The sequence below is a fragment of the Chanodichthys erythropterus genome, chromosome 10 (genome assembly GCF_024489055.1).
Source record: "Chanodichthys erythropterus isolate Z2021 chromosome 10, ASM2448905v1, whole genome shotgun sequence".
Lineage (NCBI taxonomy): Eukaryota > Metazoa > Chordata > Actinopteri > Cypriniformes > Xenocyprididae > Chanodichthys > Chanodichthys erythropterus.
The window spans coordinates 49,815,286-49,836,623 of record NC_090230.1 but is presented as its reverse complement, the minus strand read 5'-3'; the positions used below and the strand labels follow the sequence as shown (position 1 = coordinate 49,836,623).

The 21,338-nt window shown below is 35.9% G+C and overlaps 1 protein-coding gene across 1 annotated transcript; it reads left to right on the top strand.

Annotated features, from left to right (window-relative positions):
• Positions 1-3,723: 3,723 nt before the first annotated feature.
• si:dkey-81j8.6 (STE20-like serine/threonine-protein kinase) lies at positions 3,724-21,337 on the top strand. Its single transcript, XM_067398041.1, has 17 exons — positions 3,724-4,017; positions 7,485-7,649; positions 9,679-9,727; positions 9,823-9,972; positions 10,069-10,141; positions 10,969-11,163; positions 11,235-11,409; positions 12,303-14,159; positions 14,249-14,379; positions 14,463-14,586; positions 15,937-16,116; positions 16,224-16,353; positions 17,772-17,896; positions 17,998-18,183; positions 19,584-19,709; positions 19,791-19,904; positions 19,985-21,337. Exons 1-17 carry the CDS (start codon positions 3,868-3,870, stop codon positions 20,108-20,110), a joined length of 4,056 nt encoding a protein of 1,351 aa, XP_067254142.1. The 5' UTR covers positions 3,724-3,867; the 3' UTR covers positions 20,111-21,337.
• Position 21,338: the final 1 nt, after the last annotated feature.

Below are 21,338 nucleotides of genomic sequence, written 5' to 3'. Positions count from 1 at the left end.
TTTAGCACATAAACTATACTACCTGACATCTGCTCTACTTAGAAAAAAATGAAAAACAAATCTGATTTTGCCAATGAGTGTGTAATTTACGTTGTAGAACTAAATGTCAAAGTATCAAGTTATATTTACCACAGGCTTTATTTCACACATAAATCTAAAAAAAAAACATTCTAAAACACCATAGGAAAATCTTGAAGGATCCAGAAGCGAATTAGTAAAAAAAAAAAAAATTGTTCACTCGCAAAACTTCGAAATTTTGTCACTTGCAAAACGTTTGCATTTCCCTAAAGTCTGGGATACACTGCACGATTTTTGGCTGTCCCAGACAAAAGATTGCCATCGTGAAACAATCGTGGTGATTTCTGTGATTGTGGCTCTTAATCGGTGGTCCTATGTCGTACAGATGGGGGGTTCAAAATTACATAGCCTGCGAGTCAATAGGCATCATCATCGTACAGTCTACATGCATGTCATACCCAAGTTTAATAGATCCATGTCACAGTGTGATTTGTAATGATCTTATAGGATTGCTAAAACTGTGCAGTGTATCCCGGGCTTAAGACAATTTGCATTCACACAAAACATTTGCATTGCCTCGAGAAACTGCGTTCGCTCGCAAAATGTTCATGTTCAAGTGAGAAACTGCGCTCACTCGCAAAATTTTTTATGTTTCCTTAAGAAACTTTTGCAAGAGAAAGCTAAATATTAGCAAATGCAAAGGTTCTCAGAGAACTGAGAACTTTTGCAAGAGAATGTAAAAGCATTGGAATATAACCAAAGACTAGAATAACACAAGACGTGTCACTCGTATTGTTTTGAATGGGAGAAAGTGTAACGCGCAATATGGCGGAATAAGTCCCGCCTTCTAAAGCCAAGAGCCAATCGCCGACTGGTAAAGTCATCGCGTCACTTCAGCGGCCGTTAGAATCACCGGTTTCTATAGAAACAGTCAGACGCACGCCTCCGAAGAGACGCACATTTAGGTCTGCGCATGCGCATTAGCTTGATCCAGCCTGAAAAACATAGTTTTTTTTTGTCATGATTCGAGCGTTTAGAAACTAAATTTATGAGTCGGTTGTTGTTAGATTTCATTGGTGATTTCACATATCAAATTTAATCGTAAGGTTGACGAACAGTTTTGGAGAATCTGATGTTTCCCCATTCAAAGAGATAGGAGCTGCATGATGCCCAAGATGCCCGAGAGGCGTTTCAAAGATGGCCGCTGAGTGAAATGACTTGTCTTAAAGGGACTTTGATATAACTTATATCGTATAAGGAAGCATCATGTTTGGGGGTCCTTGGCATCAAAAAGTTTGAAAATCCTTATTTTACTTATTTTGTTTTTATCAATTTGGAAGTTGCAGTTGCGAGCCTTGCCAGAGTTCTCCACCACATACTTTGACTGCACACGCAGCATGTGATTCCTCTGGAATGCTGGTCAATGCTTGATCGAAGATATCTGCTCTGTGTTTTTTAGTTTGACTCTGCTTATACAAGCTGATTAGCAGGAATCTCATCCAAGTTCTCATTCCTTAGATTAGTTCAGTGAAGCGTTAGGCCAGGACACTGCTCATGCTGGTACAGTTGCATGAGGCTGGTCACAAGACTCCTGAACTTCTTTAAAGTCTCCCATGAAAACCTGCCTGGATTTTGAGTGTTCTGTACATTGAGGGTATACACATTTAGGTGACTTTAAGATCATTTTCCACAACCATTTTCAGTGCTTCTGTACTGAGGAGTGTGACAAATTAATCAATAAAGTAACTGTGGAAAATATTGGATAAATGTAGAAATTTATCCAAGTTCATGAGGTTCATGCCTTTAATTGCTTTGTCTTGAGTTTTTAAAATAGTTAGATGCATTTTGAAACAAGATCATCATCAACTGTGAAGTCATAGATTGGTCTCGTCACATGTTAGTGGGGGGATATGAGAGATTGTCCTCACTGCAGAACAGGAGATCCAGGGGGTCTCCCACTTTACATATCCCTAAACCTATGGCCAAAAAGTAAATGTGTAAATATATTTGAAAATATATTTTAGTGAATATATATTTTTCACTTTCCATGTACCTTAACCTACCCGACTCCGCCCCTTGGATCTCGAGTGTTCTGCAGTGAGGGGCTAATGCATTTTTTGTATATTTTTAAATATATTTATTTAAAATATATTTAAAAATATATTTGAAAAAAAAATAAAAATTATATATATATATATATATATATATATATATATATATATATATATATATATATATATATATATATATATATATATATATATATATTGATACCCAGTTCCCCAGTTGGGAATGCTATCTTGTTCCAACAAAAGTGACTAATGTTGCCTTCCCGTGCTATAGGAAATTTGATAATTCCCACTTCTGAAGTCGTGATTACGAGCTTCGCATTCAAGTTTTGGCATGAGAGGGCGTTCAAGATGTTTTGTGACCCCAAAGTGTCTGCATTTATTTGCAGATGCCATTTGTTTTGATATTTTGTTATGCAGCCTACTGCAATAAGATACATTTAAGTGACTTAAAATGATTTTTGAGGCCACTTAATAAATGTGCTTACTTTGGCAGGTTGCATCATGGGTTGCATAAACTGCTTGGACTATTTTTTTTTATTACATAAGTTACATAAAAAATGATTACTACTTGGCCTACTGCTAGGTGGTCAGATCGTAAGACACTGAATCAACTTAGGTTTACTTGATTATCCATACATCAATTTTTAGAAAAATCGTATTAAAATGTGAATATCAAATATCAGGCATTTGAGGAAAAACTACAGAACTTTAAGTCATAAAACTAAGCATTTCAGTATCATCTAAGACCTATTATGGGATGATAAAACTGATATTTTATGTATGTCTCTTACACTGTTATAAAATGTCATTGATTTGCACTACAAGCATCAGAATTTCACCAAATTGTATAATTTTGTTCAGTCTGGGCCTCTGAATAAAACAAGTGTTTTTTTCTCTTGAGGATGAGCTCCATATTCTCACTACAGCATATGAGCCATAAAAGCCTGATGTATGAAATTTCATATTCAACAACAAAAAAAAAAAAGTGAATTTTTTAAAAAATTTAGATTTCAATAAACTGCTCCATTTCAAAATATGACACTTTCTAACTATTATTTCACATGTCAGTCTTTACAGGGTTAATTATGTGGAAGTGGGACCATCTAGTGGTTAAAGTGTAGAACTACATCTCTGAGATCACCCCAGTAAACAGATCGAATGGTGGAAATTGATCTTACTGATCACTTGTTTGTAGTCCCATGTTTGATTTATTTACTTTTTCTCCAGTTTTTAAAAAAAATGGCTGATTTTAAGATAGCATGTGTATATACCATCTGGGGATCCCCTAAACCCCCTTTACGGCTGTTACTCAAGTTAGGTTTTGAAACCATTAGTAAAAATGGGGCCATGTGCTCACAGTACAGCTTACAGCACAGAGCAATCTGCAAATATACTCACCCTGAAACCAGTCATTCATATGTTTATCTAAATCATTATGTTTTCCAACAATGGCACTATGAGTAGCTGCTTAAAAACACACTACAATAGACAGCACAAAGTACATCTCTACAGAAGAGGTGCACATCCTACACATTATTGAGGCCTATATTTTTGAAGGATGTGGTTGCTACTTGCAGCTTCCTGTCGTGCTCTGAGGTGCGCATGAGGGGAGACAACCAAAAACATCTTTGACTTGGAGAGACTCAAGATGGTTGTTGTGTGATGTTTTTAGTTTGGGTAGGGGTTTTGATCGCTGAATGAGACATTGAGGACCACCATTAGACTGAAGGAACTGGGATTTCTTAAGGAGTTGGAGTGAATTTAAAGGGAGGGAGCCATGACCTCCCTCCTGATGCGTATCTTTCGGTTGGGTGTGGAGAAAAAGCGAGTTAGGCACTACGAAAACCTGAAGAGGGATGTGGATCCACACCAAATGTGGGAGACTCTGGGAGAACTGGGGGATGGAGCTTTTGGGAAGGTGTATAAGGTAAGAGATTCAAATAATGATGACGATGAGATTCAATTCTCTGCTAAATACAAAATAACAGAACACATTTGCTATATATTTCTCTCAGGCCATTTACTGCAAACTGTATTGGATTTAATGTAAGCAATAAAAGCACTAAATGTTTTAAAAAATACTAATAATAAAACTGGGCATTATAGGCTACTAACAGTCTGATCTAATCTGTCATTTCAAGGAAATCCCTCCCTCTTCAGACTGACATGTTGTCTAAACTAACTTTTGCTAGTAACTTTTGTATCTTGTTTAAAAAGTCGAAATTATGACATAAAAAGTCAAAATTATGACTTAGTCACAATTATGAGATAAAATGTTGAAATTATGACATGCCAAGTCATTTATATGAGATGAAAAAACTAAATTATAGGCCTACTAAATTTAAATTATGACGTAAAAGTCAATTATGACTTTAAAAAGTTGAAATAACTTACTAAGTAAATTATAACAAACTAAGTCATAATTATGAGATAAAAGTCAAAATTATGACTTGTGTCATCATATCGGTACGCTTTAAGCTTGACGTCGACTAGTCGCTGGTCCTACAGAGGGCGCAACAGCATAAGAAATCTTTGAAGGCCACATTTACGCTCTGTTTTCAAAATGACAAATAAATGCATTCTCTGAGAGCGCTCCACAAGACGTGTGATCATCTGGATGCTTAAAATTGAACCAGAGACTGCATGTTTTAAATAGCTTATTTTACAATTGAGTTAATCGCCGCTCTAAACTAATGCTTTCTGCACTGTAATGCACACGTACATCACGTGCAGATTGCACGCTCAGAATCATTCAGTTCTGTGATTTCTCAATAAAATGGCTTAGAAATTGAAAAGTTCTAGCATATGTTTCTTAGTAACTAAAACCCACAGCTTCACTATTAAAAGAGACATGCTGCCAGGTAGAATTAATTCACACACGCAATCGCTCTCTCACTAATGCATTCATACACTCTAAAAAATGCTGGGTTAAATATGGACAAAACCAGGGATTGGGTTGTTTTTACCCAGCCATTTTTTTCAACCAATTTTGGATTTATTTTTTTTTTAGCCAGTAATATAGTAAAAAGGCATGTTTTTGCTCACTCCCAAATAGGTGAAATTTGTGGGGTATTTTAAGCTGAAACTTGACCAGACCAGAGACTTAAATTACATCTTGTGAAAGAGGGCATAATAGGTGCCCTTTAACCCAACCTGCTGGGTTTGTCCATATTTAACCCAACTTGGGTTGTTTTTAACCCAGCATTTTTTAGAGTGTAAATGTATTCTTTACTGTGCTACTTTATCTGCATCTGATTTAGAATGAGCAGAAATCTGTGAGAAATATAATGACCCAAAAGAAAAGAACTGATAAAAATGAGCTGTTATGTAGGAGCAATAGCCATGGCAGCAGTGCTGTGTCGTATGCCATAGCTGTCAAGTCTCAGCTGTCAGCTCCAGGTTCAAGCTTATTTGTTCATTGATGACGTCATCAGTGACTAGTCGACGTCGACTTTAAAAAATCTGAAGTCATTCAACCCCTACTTTATATGTTGTAATTTTCACTTTTTATTTTATAATTATGACTTAGCATATCATAATTATGATTTTTCTTATGTGGGGTTTCCAAAGGAAGTCATTCTGAAGCATAATTCTGTTTGCTTTGAGTGTTTCATTCCTAAATGAATAAGTGAATCTTTTGAGTGAATGATTCAATGATTCACTCATAAGGGCACTCGTCACCAAGTGTATATATATATATATATATATATACAGTGGGTACAGAAAGTATTCAGACCCCCTTAAATTGTTCACTCTTTCTTATATTACAGCCATTTGCTAAAATCATTTAAGTTCATTTTTTTCCTCATTAATGTACACACAGCACCCCATATTGACAGAAAAACACAGAATTTTTTTTACATTTTTGCAGATTTATTAAAAAAGAAAAAATGAAATATCACATGGTCCTAAGTATTCAGACCCTTTGCTCAGTATTTAGTAGAAGCACCCTTTTGATCTAATACAGCCATGAGTCTTTATGGGAAAAATGCAAGAAGTTTTTCACACCTGGATTTGGGGATCCTCTGCCATTCCTCCTTGCAGATCCTCTCCAGTTCTGTCAGGTTGGATGGTAAACGTTGGTGGACAGCCATTTTTGGGTCTCTCCAGAGATGCTCAATTGGGTTTAAGTCAGGGCTCTGGCTGGGCCATTCAAGAACAGTCATGGAGTTGTTGTGAAGCCACTCCTTCATTATTTTAGCTGTGTGCTTAGGGTCATTGTCTTGTTGGAAGGTAAACCTTCAGCCCAGTCTGAGGTCCTGAGCACTCTGGAGAAGGTTTTCGTCCAGGATATCCCTGTACTTGGCCGCATTCATCTTTCCCTCGATTGCAACCAGTCATCCTGTCCCTGCAGCTGAAAAACACCCCCACAGCATGATGCTGTCATCCCAAACGTCTTTCATTTAAGGATTATGGAGGCCACTGTGCTCTTAGGAACCTTAAGTGCAGCAGAATTTTTTTTGTAACCTTGGCCAGATCTGTGCCTTGCCACAGTTCTGTCTCTGAGCTCTTCAGGCACTTCCTTTGACCTCATGATTCTCATTTGCTCTGACATGCACTGTGAGCTGTAAGGTCTTATACAGACAGGTGTGTGGCTTTCCTAATCAAGTCCAATCAGCAAATAATCAAACACAGCTGGACTCAAATGAAGGTGTAGAACCATCTCAAGGATGATCAGAAGAAATGGACAGCACCTGAGTTAAATATATGAGTGTCACAGCAAAGGGTCTGAATACTTAGGACCATGTGATATTTCAGTTTTTCTTTTTTAATAAATCTGCAAAAATGTCAACAATTCTGTGTTTTTCTGTCAATATGGGGTGCTGTGTGTACATTGATGAGGAAAAAAAAAATGAACAAATGATTTTAGCAAATGGCTGCAATATAACAAAGAGTGAAAAACTTAAGGGGGTCTGAATACTTTCCGTATCCACTGTATATACATAGTATAGATCTAGCAAACAAATTTTTAATTGTAATTCATTACATATATAATTTTAGTTCATTTTAAATAGGCCTACTTGTATTTGCAACCATGCAATCACCAGTAAAACTGCTTTGAGACAACCTTTATGAAAAATGTATTTATACACATTGTTACATGTTTCCAAGGTGACAGATAAGGGTTTAGGACTATACTGCGGTTTGGCAACTTCCTGTTACACCAATATGTGAAAGATCAAAGATGGCTTCCTGTTAAGAGATTTCAACCCCATATAAATCAACCTCTTTTCTTCATCTCTCTCTTTCTGAAAATGAATCACACATCTTTGCAGTTTAAATGCATCTTGCACTATGGCCTGCAACTGCAAATGTATTTCCCAGCTTTTATAACTTCTGCTTACTTTCATGCACATGACAAAAACAAGTGTTACAATATAGTGTTGATCTCAGGCTCAGAATCAGACTACAGGGGTCCTGGGAGCTGTTAAAGTGATTGAAGTGCGCAGTGAAGAGCAGCTGGACGACTACATGACTGAGATAGACATCCTAGCAGCCTGTCGCCATGCAAACATCATCACCTTGCTGGACGCCATCTTCTTTGAGGGCTGGCTGTGGGTAAGCCACATCTGTTTATGGCTGGTTTTTCCAGCTACGTTTATGTAACAGAGTAACATTTTAAATCTTTTGTTGTGGACTATAAATACTGTATAAAACTTTCTTATGTTAATAAGAAATTAATTTTAATCTTTTCTGCTACTTTTTAAATACCCTTTATGTATAGATTACATTATGTTACACTTGTCCAAGACTCAGACCTTTATTGTTAATTAATATAAATACATTGTAAAATTATTGGAAAAAAATAGTAATTTAAACAAGGAATTAAATAAACATCAAATTATTGTGTGAAAAACATTAATATAATATTTTAAATTTTTAAATTTTAATCACTCCCTCCATTTTTAGGACTATCATCATTAGGGCTGTCAAACGATTAATCATGATTAATCATATACAAAATAAAAGTTTGAGTTTGCATAATATATGTGGGTGTACTATGTGTAGTTATTATGTATATATAAATACACACAAATTACTGTATATATTTAAGAGAAATATGTTATGTACAAAATATTTTTATTTATATATAATATAAATTATATAAAAATATAAATAAATACATATACTTGTAAATATTTCTCAAATATATACATGAATGTGTTTGTATTTATATATACATAATAATTACACACAGTACACCCACATATATTAGGCAAACTCAAACTTCCCACTGTATATATAAATGATTAATCGTGATTAATCGTTTGACAGCCCTAATCATCATTCAGTTCCATCATAACCAACAATTTTTCACTGGATATATGCATATATTGTAGTTATTGTAGCTAGCCAATATGTGCCATTTTCATCATCTTTTGGTGTATATCATGATGCAGCTCTATTATGACCAGTTTTATTTATTTATTTTTTTTGCCCCATTTTCTTTCAAAACTATGGAGTAAAAAGTGTCAGTGAAGAGCTTGAGATCATATATGAGCACATTGTTATGTGAATGTTTGTGTATATATACAGTACAGTCCTAAAGTTTGGAACCACTAAGATTTTTAATGTTTTTAAAAGAAGTTTCGTCTGCTCACCAAGGCTACATTTATTTAATAAAAAATATAGTAAAAAACAGTAACATTGTGAAATATTATTACAATTTAAAATAACTGTGTACTATTTAAATATACTTGACAAATTAATTTATTCCTGTGATGCAAAGCTGAATTTTCAGCATCATTACTCCAGTCTTCAGTGTCACATGATCCTTCAGAAATCATTATAATATGCTGATTTGCTGCTTAATAAACATTTATAATTATTTTCAATGTTGAAAACAGTTGTGTACTATTTTTTCAGGATTCCTTGATGAATAGAAAGTTCAAAAGAACAGCATTTATTTGAAATACAAAGCTTCTGTAGCATTATACACTACCGTTCAAAAGTTTGGGGTCAGTAAGAATTTGTATTTTTTTGAAAAGAAATGAAAGAAATGAATACTTTTATTCAGCAAGGATGCATTAAATCAATCAAAAGTGGCAGTAAAGACATTTATAATGTTACAAAAGATTAGATTTCAGATAAACACTGTTCTTTTGAACTTTCTATTCATCAAATAATCCTGAAAAAAAAAATGTACACAAATATTTTGTACAATTGTACACATTAAATGTTTCTTGAGCAGCAGATCAGCATATTAGATTGATTTCTGAAGGATCATGTGACACTGAAGACTGGAGTAATGATGCTGAAAATTCAGCTTTGCATCACAGGAATAAATTACTTTGTGAAATATATTCAAATAGAAAACATTATAACATAATATTTTTAATTAAATAAATGTAGCTTTGGTGAGCAGATGAAACTTCTTTTAAAAACATTAAAAATCTTAGTGGTTCCAAACTTTTGGACTGTACTGTAAACATTAATGACTGTAAATATATATATATTTAGTTTAAGATTAGTTTAAGATTGTTTTTACTTTCTAAAAGTCCCCATGCATAGTTGAAGGCTTGCCATCCTTATATAGTTAAACAGTGTTTATTTCCTTAAAGTGTCTAAACGCTATTTCTTTTTTTAGATCCTGATTGAGTACTGTCCTGGAGGAGCTCTGGATGATATCATGTTGGGTGGGTGTGGAACATACTTGACACTGTTATCATTTATAGTCATTTATGGTTGTATTTGCCATTATCATACTTTATGCATACTGTGTGTGTTTCAGAGCTGGAGCGTGGCCTTACAGAGCAGCAGATCAGTGAGGTGTGCTGTCAGACTCTACAGGCTCTGTCTTACCTGCACCAGCATCACATTATACACAGAGACCTGAAGGCAGGCAACATTCTGCTGACAATGGATGGACAGGTCAAACTAGGTACAGATATACTATCTTTTTTGTTCCCCTCTCACATTTTTAGCACTAAATACTCACAAACTGTCCTGTATCTATTTATATTAATTTTTCATGCAGCTGACTTTGGTGTGTCTGCCAAAAATGACAATACCCTTCAAAAACGATCAACTTTCATTGGAACTCCATACTGGTGAGACTCCTGATATTTCTGTCATCATTTACTCAGCCTTGTATTATTTCATATAAGGTAAAGTCATACATATCAACATGAGGGTGAGTAAAAGACAGAATTATCAATTTTGGCTACACTATCCCTTTAAAGAGCCCCTATTATGCTTTTTCGGTGTTATCTTTCATGTGTTATATAGCTGTTTGTTTGTGAATGTAAAAGGTCTGCAGAGTTTTAAAGATCAAACTGCTTGATAAATGGAGTTACTGTCTCCCAAAAGAAAGAAGTGATTCTGAACTGCCTGAAATGAGTCGTCAGTAATTCCAGACTTCCTCCACGAACCTACAGAGGTTTGTAACGAATCTAAATAATGCCAGTCTATTGTCTTCATTGGCTGCCCACGAACAACTTGTACTATGACCCACCCTCAAACACTGTAGTTGCAGCTGAGGCCTGTTTGTTTCATGTTGTCGACATGTCAAGAAGACGCTGTTTTCTGTGCTGCAAAAGCAAAAGCACTTTGCAGTTGCACACACTTCCAAACGATGAGGAATCAGGCTCGAATTTATATATATAAACTGACTCCATTGTTACTATTCATATCACTGTGTATAGACGAACAGAGAATGGGTGTTTCGTTTATGTAACGCGATGTAAGTGGAGGGTTGGGGGGGGTAAGTAGGGTTTTAGAGAGACTGAAGGAATGAGGGACCTTTAAAATAGCATAATAGGGGCACTTTAAATGATATAACTTCATAAAAAGTAACACAATTAAATTCTTCCTCTACTGAAAACAACCCTTCTGCCAGTGTAAAAGAACATTAGATCAAAATATTTTGTCTTTCAAGGATGGCACCTGAGGTGATTATGTGTGAAACGTCGAAGGACAATCCCTACTCCTCTAAAGCTGACATCTGGTCATTGGGAATCACTTTAATTGAGGCTGCTGAGATGGAGCCCCCTCATCATTCTCTCAACCCTATGAGGGTCCTGCTGAAGATCACCAAGTCTCCACCACCCACACTTTCCAATCCTCGCCAATGGTGGGTTTTCACTTCTTCGTCCTCTCTCTAGATCTGCTGAGGTTTAGGCTTATCCTGATTTCTGTCACCAGGTCATCACATTTCCAAGATTTTCTACGGAGGACCTTGCAGAAGAACCCTGAGGCTCGTTGGGGTGCCCAACAGCTCATGGCTCACCCTTTCTCTTATGCGGGACGAGAAGGGCGAGCCCTTAAAGAACTCGTTGCTGAGGCCAAAGCAGAGGTCACTGAGGTCATAGAGGCTGAGGTAAACACATGGGTCAATGACATGATGTTCATTAAAAAATAATAATTAATAAATTATTAATTTATTAAATTAAATAGTATAATCAACAACATGCTTATAATATGATTGCTGTGTTAATATGATTAATTTTTCAGAAATACATTAATACACAGAAATACATGTTGTTTGACACTGATATTTATGAATTAATAATACATGATGATATTTGTTAAGAATTACACTAATGTCAGTAAGATTTATTTTAAAGAAATGAGTACTTTTATTCAACAAGATGTATTAAATTGATCTAAAGGGATAGTGAAGACATTTATAATAATACTAAAAAGTCTATTTAAAAAAAAAAAGCTGTTCTTTTGAACTTGTTCATCAAAGTATCCTGAAAAAATGTTTTCCACACAAATATTAAGCAGAACTGTTTTCAACATTGATAATAATAAGAAATGTTTCTTTAACAACAAACCAGCATATCGGAATGATTTCTGAAGCATCATGTGACAATGAAAACTGGAGTAATGATTCTGAATAAATGACATTTTAAAATAAATGAAAAAAAATAATATTTGTAATAATATTTCTTTATATTTCTGTTTTTATTTTTGAGCAAATAAATGCAGCCTTGCTGAACATAAGAGGCTTTTTTCAAAAACATAAATTAAAATGCTCATGCTCACATGGTTTCATGGTGCAATGAAAATATTTTATTACATTTTACTATATGGTTACCCCACATGGCATTAAATTAAAACTTTTCTTGAAAAATTGTATGAATGTCTTTCTAAATCATGGACTTATTTGTGTTTGACTCATCTGTTGTTGGACCTGTGTAACAAACATAATCCAAGGGTGTAGCAGCACATCTTAATACAGCATTTTCTGCATTTTTTCATCTGCAGTCTTTGTTAGATCTCCAGTGTTCTGCGAAGGAGACGATCGCCACCGAGTCGGAGCAAACAGCGGGACAACCAGGAAAAGCCATTGAAGAACAAGGACCGCAAGAACCTGAGACCCCTCAGAAGACCTCTGTTCCAGATGCTGTTCCTCAGTCTCCCACCAACTCAGAGCCAAAACCTGACTTTAAAGTAACCCGCAGGGCTTCCCAGGCCACAGATAAAGCTCAGAAGAGGGCAAGACGGCTCTCTGTTCCAGGAAATCTGCTCTCATTTCTGACCGGGAATTCTCGTCGCAAATCTGGATTCTGGGGTGACAATCCACCCATTCAAGGAACTAAAGACTCAGAAGATTCAAGTGCTGCACAAACTACACAAACTTGCCCTTCAGAAAGTAAGAGCACTGACAAACCGATGGATAAAATATCTGACTTAGTTGATTCACCATGTATTAAGGTTGCTGACACCAAAGACGAGGAAGCTAGACTAGAAACTGACAAGGAGGAAGCTCAAAATTTAAACCACTCAAGCAAACCAGAACAAACACAGTTACCAACAGATTCCTCTGAACAGGAAACACTAGATCTTACCAAGGAGGAAACTGGCGCTGATGAAGAAAAAAATGACAATGTGAAGTCTGTTGAATCTGGAAACAATGACCAAACGTTTTGGAAATCCCTCCAAATACCTGCTATTATCGACAAAGTCACAACACATCCACAGAGCACACTGGTTACAGCTTTGTGTTTGGAAACACCACTAGCTAAAAAAACTGAAAGGAATGAGGAAAATTATAAATACAATTACCTTGATTTGGCCTGTCCTTTGAAAACGTTCAATTCTTCTCTCACAGCAGAAATAAACAAAAGCTTAACTGTTGAGATGCCTTCTAATAATGTTCCTGAAGAAGTTCCTGACCTTGAGAAAGCACAACAGACAACTGAACCATCAGAAAATGACAATGTAAATGAAAAAACTGAGTCAGAAACAGAAGAACCAGCAGAACTGGAGCCAGATGGAGGAACAGGGGATGAAACAAAAGAGGAAAGCTGTGAAAATGACAAGGATGTTAGTGTAGGGATAGAAGAAAATATAACCACCAGAGATGATCACATTACCATGAAGGATAGAGTTAAAGAGTTTGAGGATATCAACGAAGAGCAAATTAATACTGAGGTAGACCATGAAGATGTCAACTCAAGAAATGAAAAGTCTGAGGAAGAGGAAAGCTGTGAAAAAGACAAGGATCTCTGTCCAGAAACAGAGGAATGTTCAACCAGCAAGGAAGAAGTTACAATGGAGGTTGGTCATGAAGATGTAGAGTCAAGAAAAGAAAACACTGAGAACATGAGAGAATCTGAGGAGATGGAAACACCAACCCAAAATGAGACAACAAAGATCATTGATTCACAGACACCAGAGTTGTCATGTCAAAATAAAGAAGAGATCAATTCTGATGGAGAAAAGAACACCATTGGTAATGAAAGAGATGCTGTTGGAGATCAAGAGAGAACAAGTCTAACAGAAATCTGTTCTAAAGAAAAAGAAGATGGGACAGATTCAGAGGAACCCGAGCAAGAGCTTCAAATGAATACAGAGAGTATAACGAATGTTACAGGAGAGCAATCAAAGCATCTTGCTGAAGATACAACAGATGTTCCTGAACCAAAGTTGAAAAAGCAAGTGATGTTTGCAGTTCAAGAGGACAAAAACGAGCAAGAAAGGCCACATGCAAATGGCTTGAAAGATTTAGACTTAATACTACCACATGAATCTAATGGATCCACACCTAAGGATTCGAATGAAGACGCATTTCCACCTCTTTCTCCTACCGAGCCTCCTCTGTCTCCTGGGTTCGAAGGGGTGAGTGTGAAACAAACAACTAGCTAAAAACATTAGCAACCGGACAAATTCAACATGTACAAAATTGTTCTCTGTTTGTGTTAATTCAGGAATTGCACCCAAGCAGACGAACCGTTAAAAAGACACGTAAATTTATGGTGGATGGTCGTGAGGTCAGTGTCACCACTTCCAAAGTGGTTAATGAAGGAGACAGTAAGGAACAACAAATGCGCTACAACAGGTAACAAGTCTTCATGCTTTAGAGTGGACATGGTAAAACGGAAGTATCACATTATAAATGTATGTGTTCTCGGGTGTTTGCAGACGGCAGGAGCTGCACGCGTTGAAGCTCTTGCAGAGAGAAGAGCAGAGAGAACATGCACAGCTGGAGCAGAAACTACAGCAGCAGCGAGAGCAGATGTTCCGCCACATAGAACAAGAGATGACCGTAAGCCACATGCACCTCAGCCCTTTGCTCTCAGTTAGCAAATTTAGACATGCTATAAAAATAGAAATGTTTCCATTCAGGTTTGTGTCTAAAGTACACCATCAGCAGATCATTAGATGTAGTTAAAGACAGCAACAATAATGGCATTGGTAGCAACATATTCGCAATATAGTACTGTGCAAAAGTCTTAGGCCACCAATAGATGTTGTTTTAGCAATGGTATAATGACCATATATAATTATTTCTTAGTCTCTTTATTAGAATATAATTAGAAAATACAGGAAGTTTGTATGCAGTATTAAAAAACAGAAAAAATCTAGTATTTAATGACCTCCCCTTATACTTCAGCAATAACAGGAACTTGGCTCTCTTATACCTAAATGGGATGGAAAAGGACTGGAAGGCCAAGAATACTTTCATAATATGATGAGGAGTTTCTCAGAGTTTCTTCTTTGAGAAACTGGAAGAAGTCCAGGAGGTCACACTAAATACTGTTTTTTGCTTAAAGGGTCATGAAACCCCCCTGCTGCAGCAGTGTTTTTTCACACCTTCGATTTGAAAAGGCTTTCAGAAGGGGCGTGGTCGACTGCCAAAAGGTGGGATGGGTGTTGTGTGGAAAGAGGGAATGGTTTGCATAAATAGGGGAGTGTCATTAGGTGCATTAAAATAAATTTGAAACCATTTTATTCTGAAGTATTTTTACATTTTGTGTGCATATTTTCATTATTTTCTGTATGTATCTTAATAAAGAGAGCGAAAAATAAATATGGATGGTCATTAAAACATTGCTAAAACAACAAAGCTGGTGGTGGCCTAAGACTTTTGCACAGTACTGTATATTTTTGGCCCAATATCTACTTTTTTATTTTGTTGATACCATTTTTTTTTCTGCCTGTTTTAAGATTTATATAGTCATCTAATTAAAGGTGTAGCCATAGATTTTGGCAAATATTTAACCATTAATTACTTTTACTAAACCATATCACTTTCCTTATGTGCATGTCAGCACTACCTGTGTTTGTGCATAATAGTTGCATTAATTTCTTTATATTAAAAAAAGATATAAAACTTTTACTAATGTTACTTTGACATGTAAATAAAAATAAATAAAATAAAAATTAAAATATAAAAATAAGCTAATTGAAAATATATATATATATATAAAAAAAAATACTATAATAGCATATACTGTATATAATAACAGTGAATTGTTAGTATGATCACTTAGCACAGTCTCCTCAATAAGTATGATGTGAGGTAATTATTCATATCAACAAGTATGAGCACTAGAAATACAGTTGCTTGCCCATTAATAACCTCAGTCTCAGACGAATGTTTATCCTGTTGCAGAGCAAGAAGCAGTATTATGACGGTGAGCTTGAGAGACTTGAGAAACAGTACCAGCAGCAAAGCGGTCAGATGGAGGCTGAGCACACATCCCGGCTCAGGGAGGACGCACGGAGACTCAAGGCCCAGCAGGAGAAAGAGCTGAGCCGCAAGAGCAGCGCACTGAAAGCGGACCCCAAAGAGGTGCAGACTGGTGCATTTACAGTGACACAGAACTAGACCAAACGCATGAAAACAATGACTGCACTAATTAGGCCCAAATGCATGAAAACATTTTATTTCTGCTTTAGGAGCAGCGGTTCCTGCAGAAGCAGCAGCAGGAGCTGAATGATGCTCTGCAGAAGGGTGTTCAGGAACATAAGAGGAAGGTTGCGTCCATGGAGTGGGAGATTACAGTCAAATCTCAGCAGCTCAAGCGAGGTAAGTATGCCAATGCTAAAACACTTATTTGTTATGTAAATTGTACAAGAATTACTGGTTATTCTCAGTAAAATATGAATTATTGCTTGCAGGAGATGTTTACAGGACCAACCATAATTAGAGGATGACTCAGTGAATCTTTTTAGAATTAAATACTGCATATTGCACAGTATACAGTGATAGACATTTTAAACTGTAGAATGGAGAACCCGGAATGCCACTTCAAAATAAAATGAATTATCAATGTATTAATTCAAAAATAAAATTGTAAATATATAACTTTACATTTTAAAAATACATGATTTAGCTGTATGACAAATCCATATCTAAAAATATAGATAAAATGTAATAAATAAAATGTAAATAAATAATGTAAAATGTAATAAATAATGAATTGATAAATCATTTTTAAATTGGATTTATTTATCAAGCAATAAAATTGAATTAATATTCAACTATTTATTTGAAAAGTAATAAAATGAAGGAAATAATAATCACATTTTAATTGCAAAATAAAAATGTAAATAAGTAACTTTTCAGACAAACAAATAATTGATTTAAAAACATTTATTTATGCATTTCTGAAAATGTAATTAAACATTTGTCAATAACTATGGGGAGGTTTACACAAAATCATTTTCAACTAAAAACAGAAAACTTTTTATGTGTTTTGGCCATTCATTTACACGACAGTAGTGTTTTGGCTGCCTAAAAAACGCAAACTTTTGAAAACGGGTTTCAAAGTGCAAGTTTTTGAAAACGATACTGTTATTCAGTGCTGCCAATTTAGAGATTTTGTCGCTCGATTTAGCGACTTCCCCGCCTCTTTTTTTATTTCAAACTTTTTTTCAGAAGCCTACCGACAAATCTAGCAACTTCTTGGACAAATCTTACCTAGATTCCGTGACTCGCCCTCTGATCTATATATATATATATATATATATATATCAGTAGACTTGCCAGTATGGCGTCATCTAGCGACATTTAGCAACCAGTTTTAGCTACTTTCAGCTGAAAGCAATTGGCAACATCTGCTGTTATTGTCTCTGTGTAAACTACAAAAACACAAATTTGTGAAAACAGTGATGTCATGTGAACGGGTCTTTATTCAACTACATTTTTTAACTAAAAAGTTTTTGAAGTTAGTTTGCTGTCATGACTGGAAAATTTAATTGTTTGATTTTTACCATTAAAAATATGTCTATTGATTTATTTACATTTACAAAAATTCATAATTGATTCATTACAATGTGGTACTCCAAGTCCTCCATAAGTATGCTGCTCATCATTCAGGTGTGCAGTAAGTTTGTGTGTACTGTGCACAGTAATAATAAGTAGTGTACATTGTATAAATAGTGTATATAGGAGAAGGACTGGTAGTATGTGACTCTAAAAATACACACTGTTTCTTTCTCAAGCTCGCGAGGCAATAATTTGGGAGTTAGAACAGCGCCATCTACAGGAGAAGTACCATCTATTCAAACAGCAGGTGAAGGAGCAGTACTCCCTACAGAGACAGCAGCTGACTAAGAGACACAACAAGGTACATTTTTGTGGTAACCTCCAAAAGCATTCTGACTTGTATTTATATTCTCTGTTTTTCTGTACTTTAGTCTTTTTCACATCTGTTTTCTCTTATGGCAGGATAAGGAGAGAGCGTCTCGGTTCCAGCAGGCTCTTCTAGAGGAGCAGAAGTCATTGCAGGCCCAGGAAAGAGCATCCTTCCAGAAGGCCCAAAAAGCTGAAGCAAAGTCCCGTTTGAGTCAGTTCAAAATGGAGCTCAGGAAGCAAGGTCTGAACGGCCCTGAGCACCGGCAACGTCTCACACAGGTTTGGATTCATAAGCCTATGAGTGTTGAAACATTATGTAGTAAAGTAAACTTACACTTTGAACAAGGCTGTTTTCAAACCTGGCTCACTTGGAGCTTTTGTTTTGGAAGTTGGCACATTTTCTCCCTTAGTTCGGTTCATTTAGGCATATATGAACAAGGCAAAGCTTTTGTGGTGAGAAAGCAATCTGACCCAAGGGGCCGATAAACCAGGCTGCATCACACTGTATGATGGGTAATTACATACGTTGCATAAAAAGCAGCAGTGTTTCTTTTGCTAATGCCTCTCAAAATGAATCGTGGTTTAACCTAGAGCAAAGACGAAGCATGCCTTTTTAAAATGCCACCTAATTGCTCTTCTCCGAAATAGGTACATGGTAAGAATGTTCTCCCGATGAAGCCTTGATTCCTACTCAAAATGATAAAGTAATATAACGACAGCTTAAAAAAAAAAAAAAGCCACAGTAAGCCTGTGGAGCTGTTGTCTATCCATCCTAATGGATAAGCACTAGAGAACCGCTGAGTGGAATCCCGAAACATAAACAGGTGCACTCTGACCAGTGAGAGGACGGTTTGCACATACATGATTTGTATTAACAACTTTTGTTCTGTTTAGAAATGTTGCCTTGTGAAAGTGAACCAAACCAAGAAGAAATAGCTATACATTGTGACAATTTTAATCCCTGTTTCAGAAAAAAAGCAAATATCTACAGGTCTGAAAACACCCTAAGGGCTGGGACACACCAAGCCGGCGGCCGGGCAATGTCGGGCCGTTTTTGAGTGTCAGTTGGCTTAGTTTTTCCGGTGTGTTCTGCACTGTTGACTCTAGTTGGACGCCGTCTGGGATTTTTGGGCCGATTCATCATGTTGAATCGGCATCAGGCCGTCAGTGAGAGAGAGAACTCTGATTGGCTGTTCAACTTAGTGAACGAGTTATACAAGTGAAAGTGATGAAAGCAAGGCTGTTATAATTTATGTCATCTTACCTGAGTATTCGAATGCACAGATATTTTCATAATAACATGAGCTGACTGGAATGAAAAAGTAATCAGTATGACTGATATTCGAAATGGTAAGCCATTTCTTTGTTTGCTTTGTTTACGTTTTGTATATCTGCAGTTCTAGTTTCGGTTTTCCTTTTTGAATGATGAAAATAGACTATTGATATCTGCTGAAATGGACAGACATTTACTTTCGCGCAGGCGCAGAAAGCACATGCTAGTTGACATTCATCTTTTAGTCCTTTTAAGTGTGTTTAAGCGCAGCTTTTTGACCGAGACGCAGCTGACAACAAAGTCTGCTTTCGTCGCCGCTAGTTTTTTGACGTCGGTTTGGTGTGTTCTGACCTTAAAAACAAAACAGTTGCAATAAAGTTTGTCCTCTCTGCTCTTACCTCCTCAGTTTTTGTCAGAAGAGGAAGCCAGACAGAAGCAAGAGAGACAGAGTCTTCAAGAAAGTCATGAGAACCAATTAAAAGTGGTGCAGGAACAATGTGAAGCCAATACAGTTGAACTACAGCAGCTTCAGGTATGACAGCTTGTCTGTAGCCTTGCAGAGTTTTCATATTGAGGGAAGGTGATTCTCAGTGTCTTTGTGTTTGGATTTTAGAATGAGAAGCTCCAAGTTCTTGTGGACATGGAGAAGAAAAAGATCAAAGCCCTGGAGGATGAGCACACCCTGGAGCTCAACGAATGGAAAGATAAGCTTGCATGCAGAAAAGAGGTATCGGATAAAAGAGTAAAATTTGAGGTTTAAAGCTTCTTGATTGGGCAAATACGTGATACTGTTGTTGATATGTTTAGGTGTTAGAGGAAGATCTAGCTCGCAGACGTAGAGAAAAAGAAGGAACCAGGAGACGAGGCAGTGAGCCGGAAAACCGACATGCAGCTCGCCGTCCAAAGTTCTTCCATAATCTAAGCTTTTCCTGACAAAGTGAAGAAATACACTAAACCCCAATGTTTTTATATACAGTATACTGTATGTACACTAATGTTCAAAAGTTTGGCGTAAGATTTTTTTCTCAAAAAGTATCACATTTTCCACAAAAATTTTAAGTAGCACTACTGCTTTCAACATTGATAATAATAAGAAATGTTTCTTGAGCATCAAATCAGCATATTAGAATGATTTCCGAAGGATCATGTGATTGGAGTTATGATACTGAAAAAATAGCTTTGCCAATAAATTACATTTTAAAATGTATTAAAATTGTGACACATCAGAGTGAAATGGATTATCAAAAAAGAAAGAAATGCATGGCAGGACTTGGTTGGTTCTATGCATCGGTTGTTGATTGGACAGAGGCAGATCTGAATGCGAGCTTTTAGTAATTTATTAAAGAAAGGGGCGGGGTTTAAGCAGACTAAATGGATGGAGAAGTCCAGCATACATCACCAATGAGAAGTCTGTTGTTTTTTAACTTGAAGATTTTGATATTTGACATTTTGATAAAGAATTACGAGGTAAAAAAAAAATATTAAACATATACAGGGGACTGTTCACAATAAACAATAACATGCATTTAGAAGATAGAATTTCTATTACATGCTGACTTTAAAGTGTAATATTTCACAGTATTACTGTTTTTACTGTATTTTGATCAAATAAATGCAGCTTTGGTGAGCGTAAGACTTTCAAAAGCATTAAAACATCTTACTGATCTCAAACTTTTGAACAGTAGTGGAAGTATGTGTGTTTGAATGGGGCTAAGTGTCATACGGAGAAGATACAATTAGTTTTCAAATATAGATAAATTTATGTAATATTTTTTCATTTTTCAAAATTGTCTCATTGTGACAACTTGTTTCATTTAGTGTGACAACATACTCCACTATCAAATTTTGTTCAATTAATTAATTTTTTTTTTTTTAAACAGAAATTGACTTTGATAAACAAAAAATCACTGGAGTAAACATGACAACCGTATACAGTATAGATTGAAATTTGGGTTTCGTTGCAGCAGTTTATGTATTTTTGTAAATATGAAAAATTAATCTTATAATATCTGCTTAGACATAATTCCTCTGTAAGTGTATTTTATAGCCTGAAGATGAAAATGAATGTGTAAATAAACTTTCAAACTATTTTAGACAAAGAGTCTATTCAGATTATATCTCCTGGTGGGTGTGTTTGAAGCTTTTAAATAGTCATCCTCAT

Excerpts from the sequence above, each read along its gene's own strand:
- si:dkey-81j8.6 (XM_067398041.1), top strand. The coding sequence starts at position 3,868 with ATGACCTCCCTCCTGATGCGTATCTTTCGGTTGGGTGTGGAGAAAAAG. Across the intron at positions 14,587-15,936 it reads ACATAGAACAAGAGATGACC|AGCAAGAAGCAGTATTATGA; the intron begins GTAAGCCACATG and ends ATCCTGTTGCAG. Across the intron at positions 17,897-17,997 it reads TGACTAAGAGACACAACAAG|GATAAGGAGAGAGCGTCTCG; the intron begins GTACATTTTTGT and ends CTCTTATGGCAG.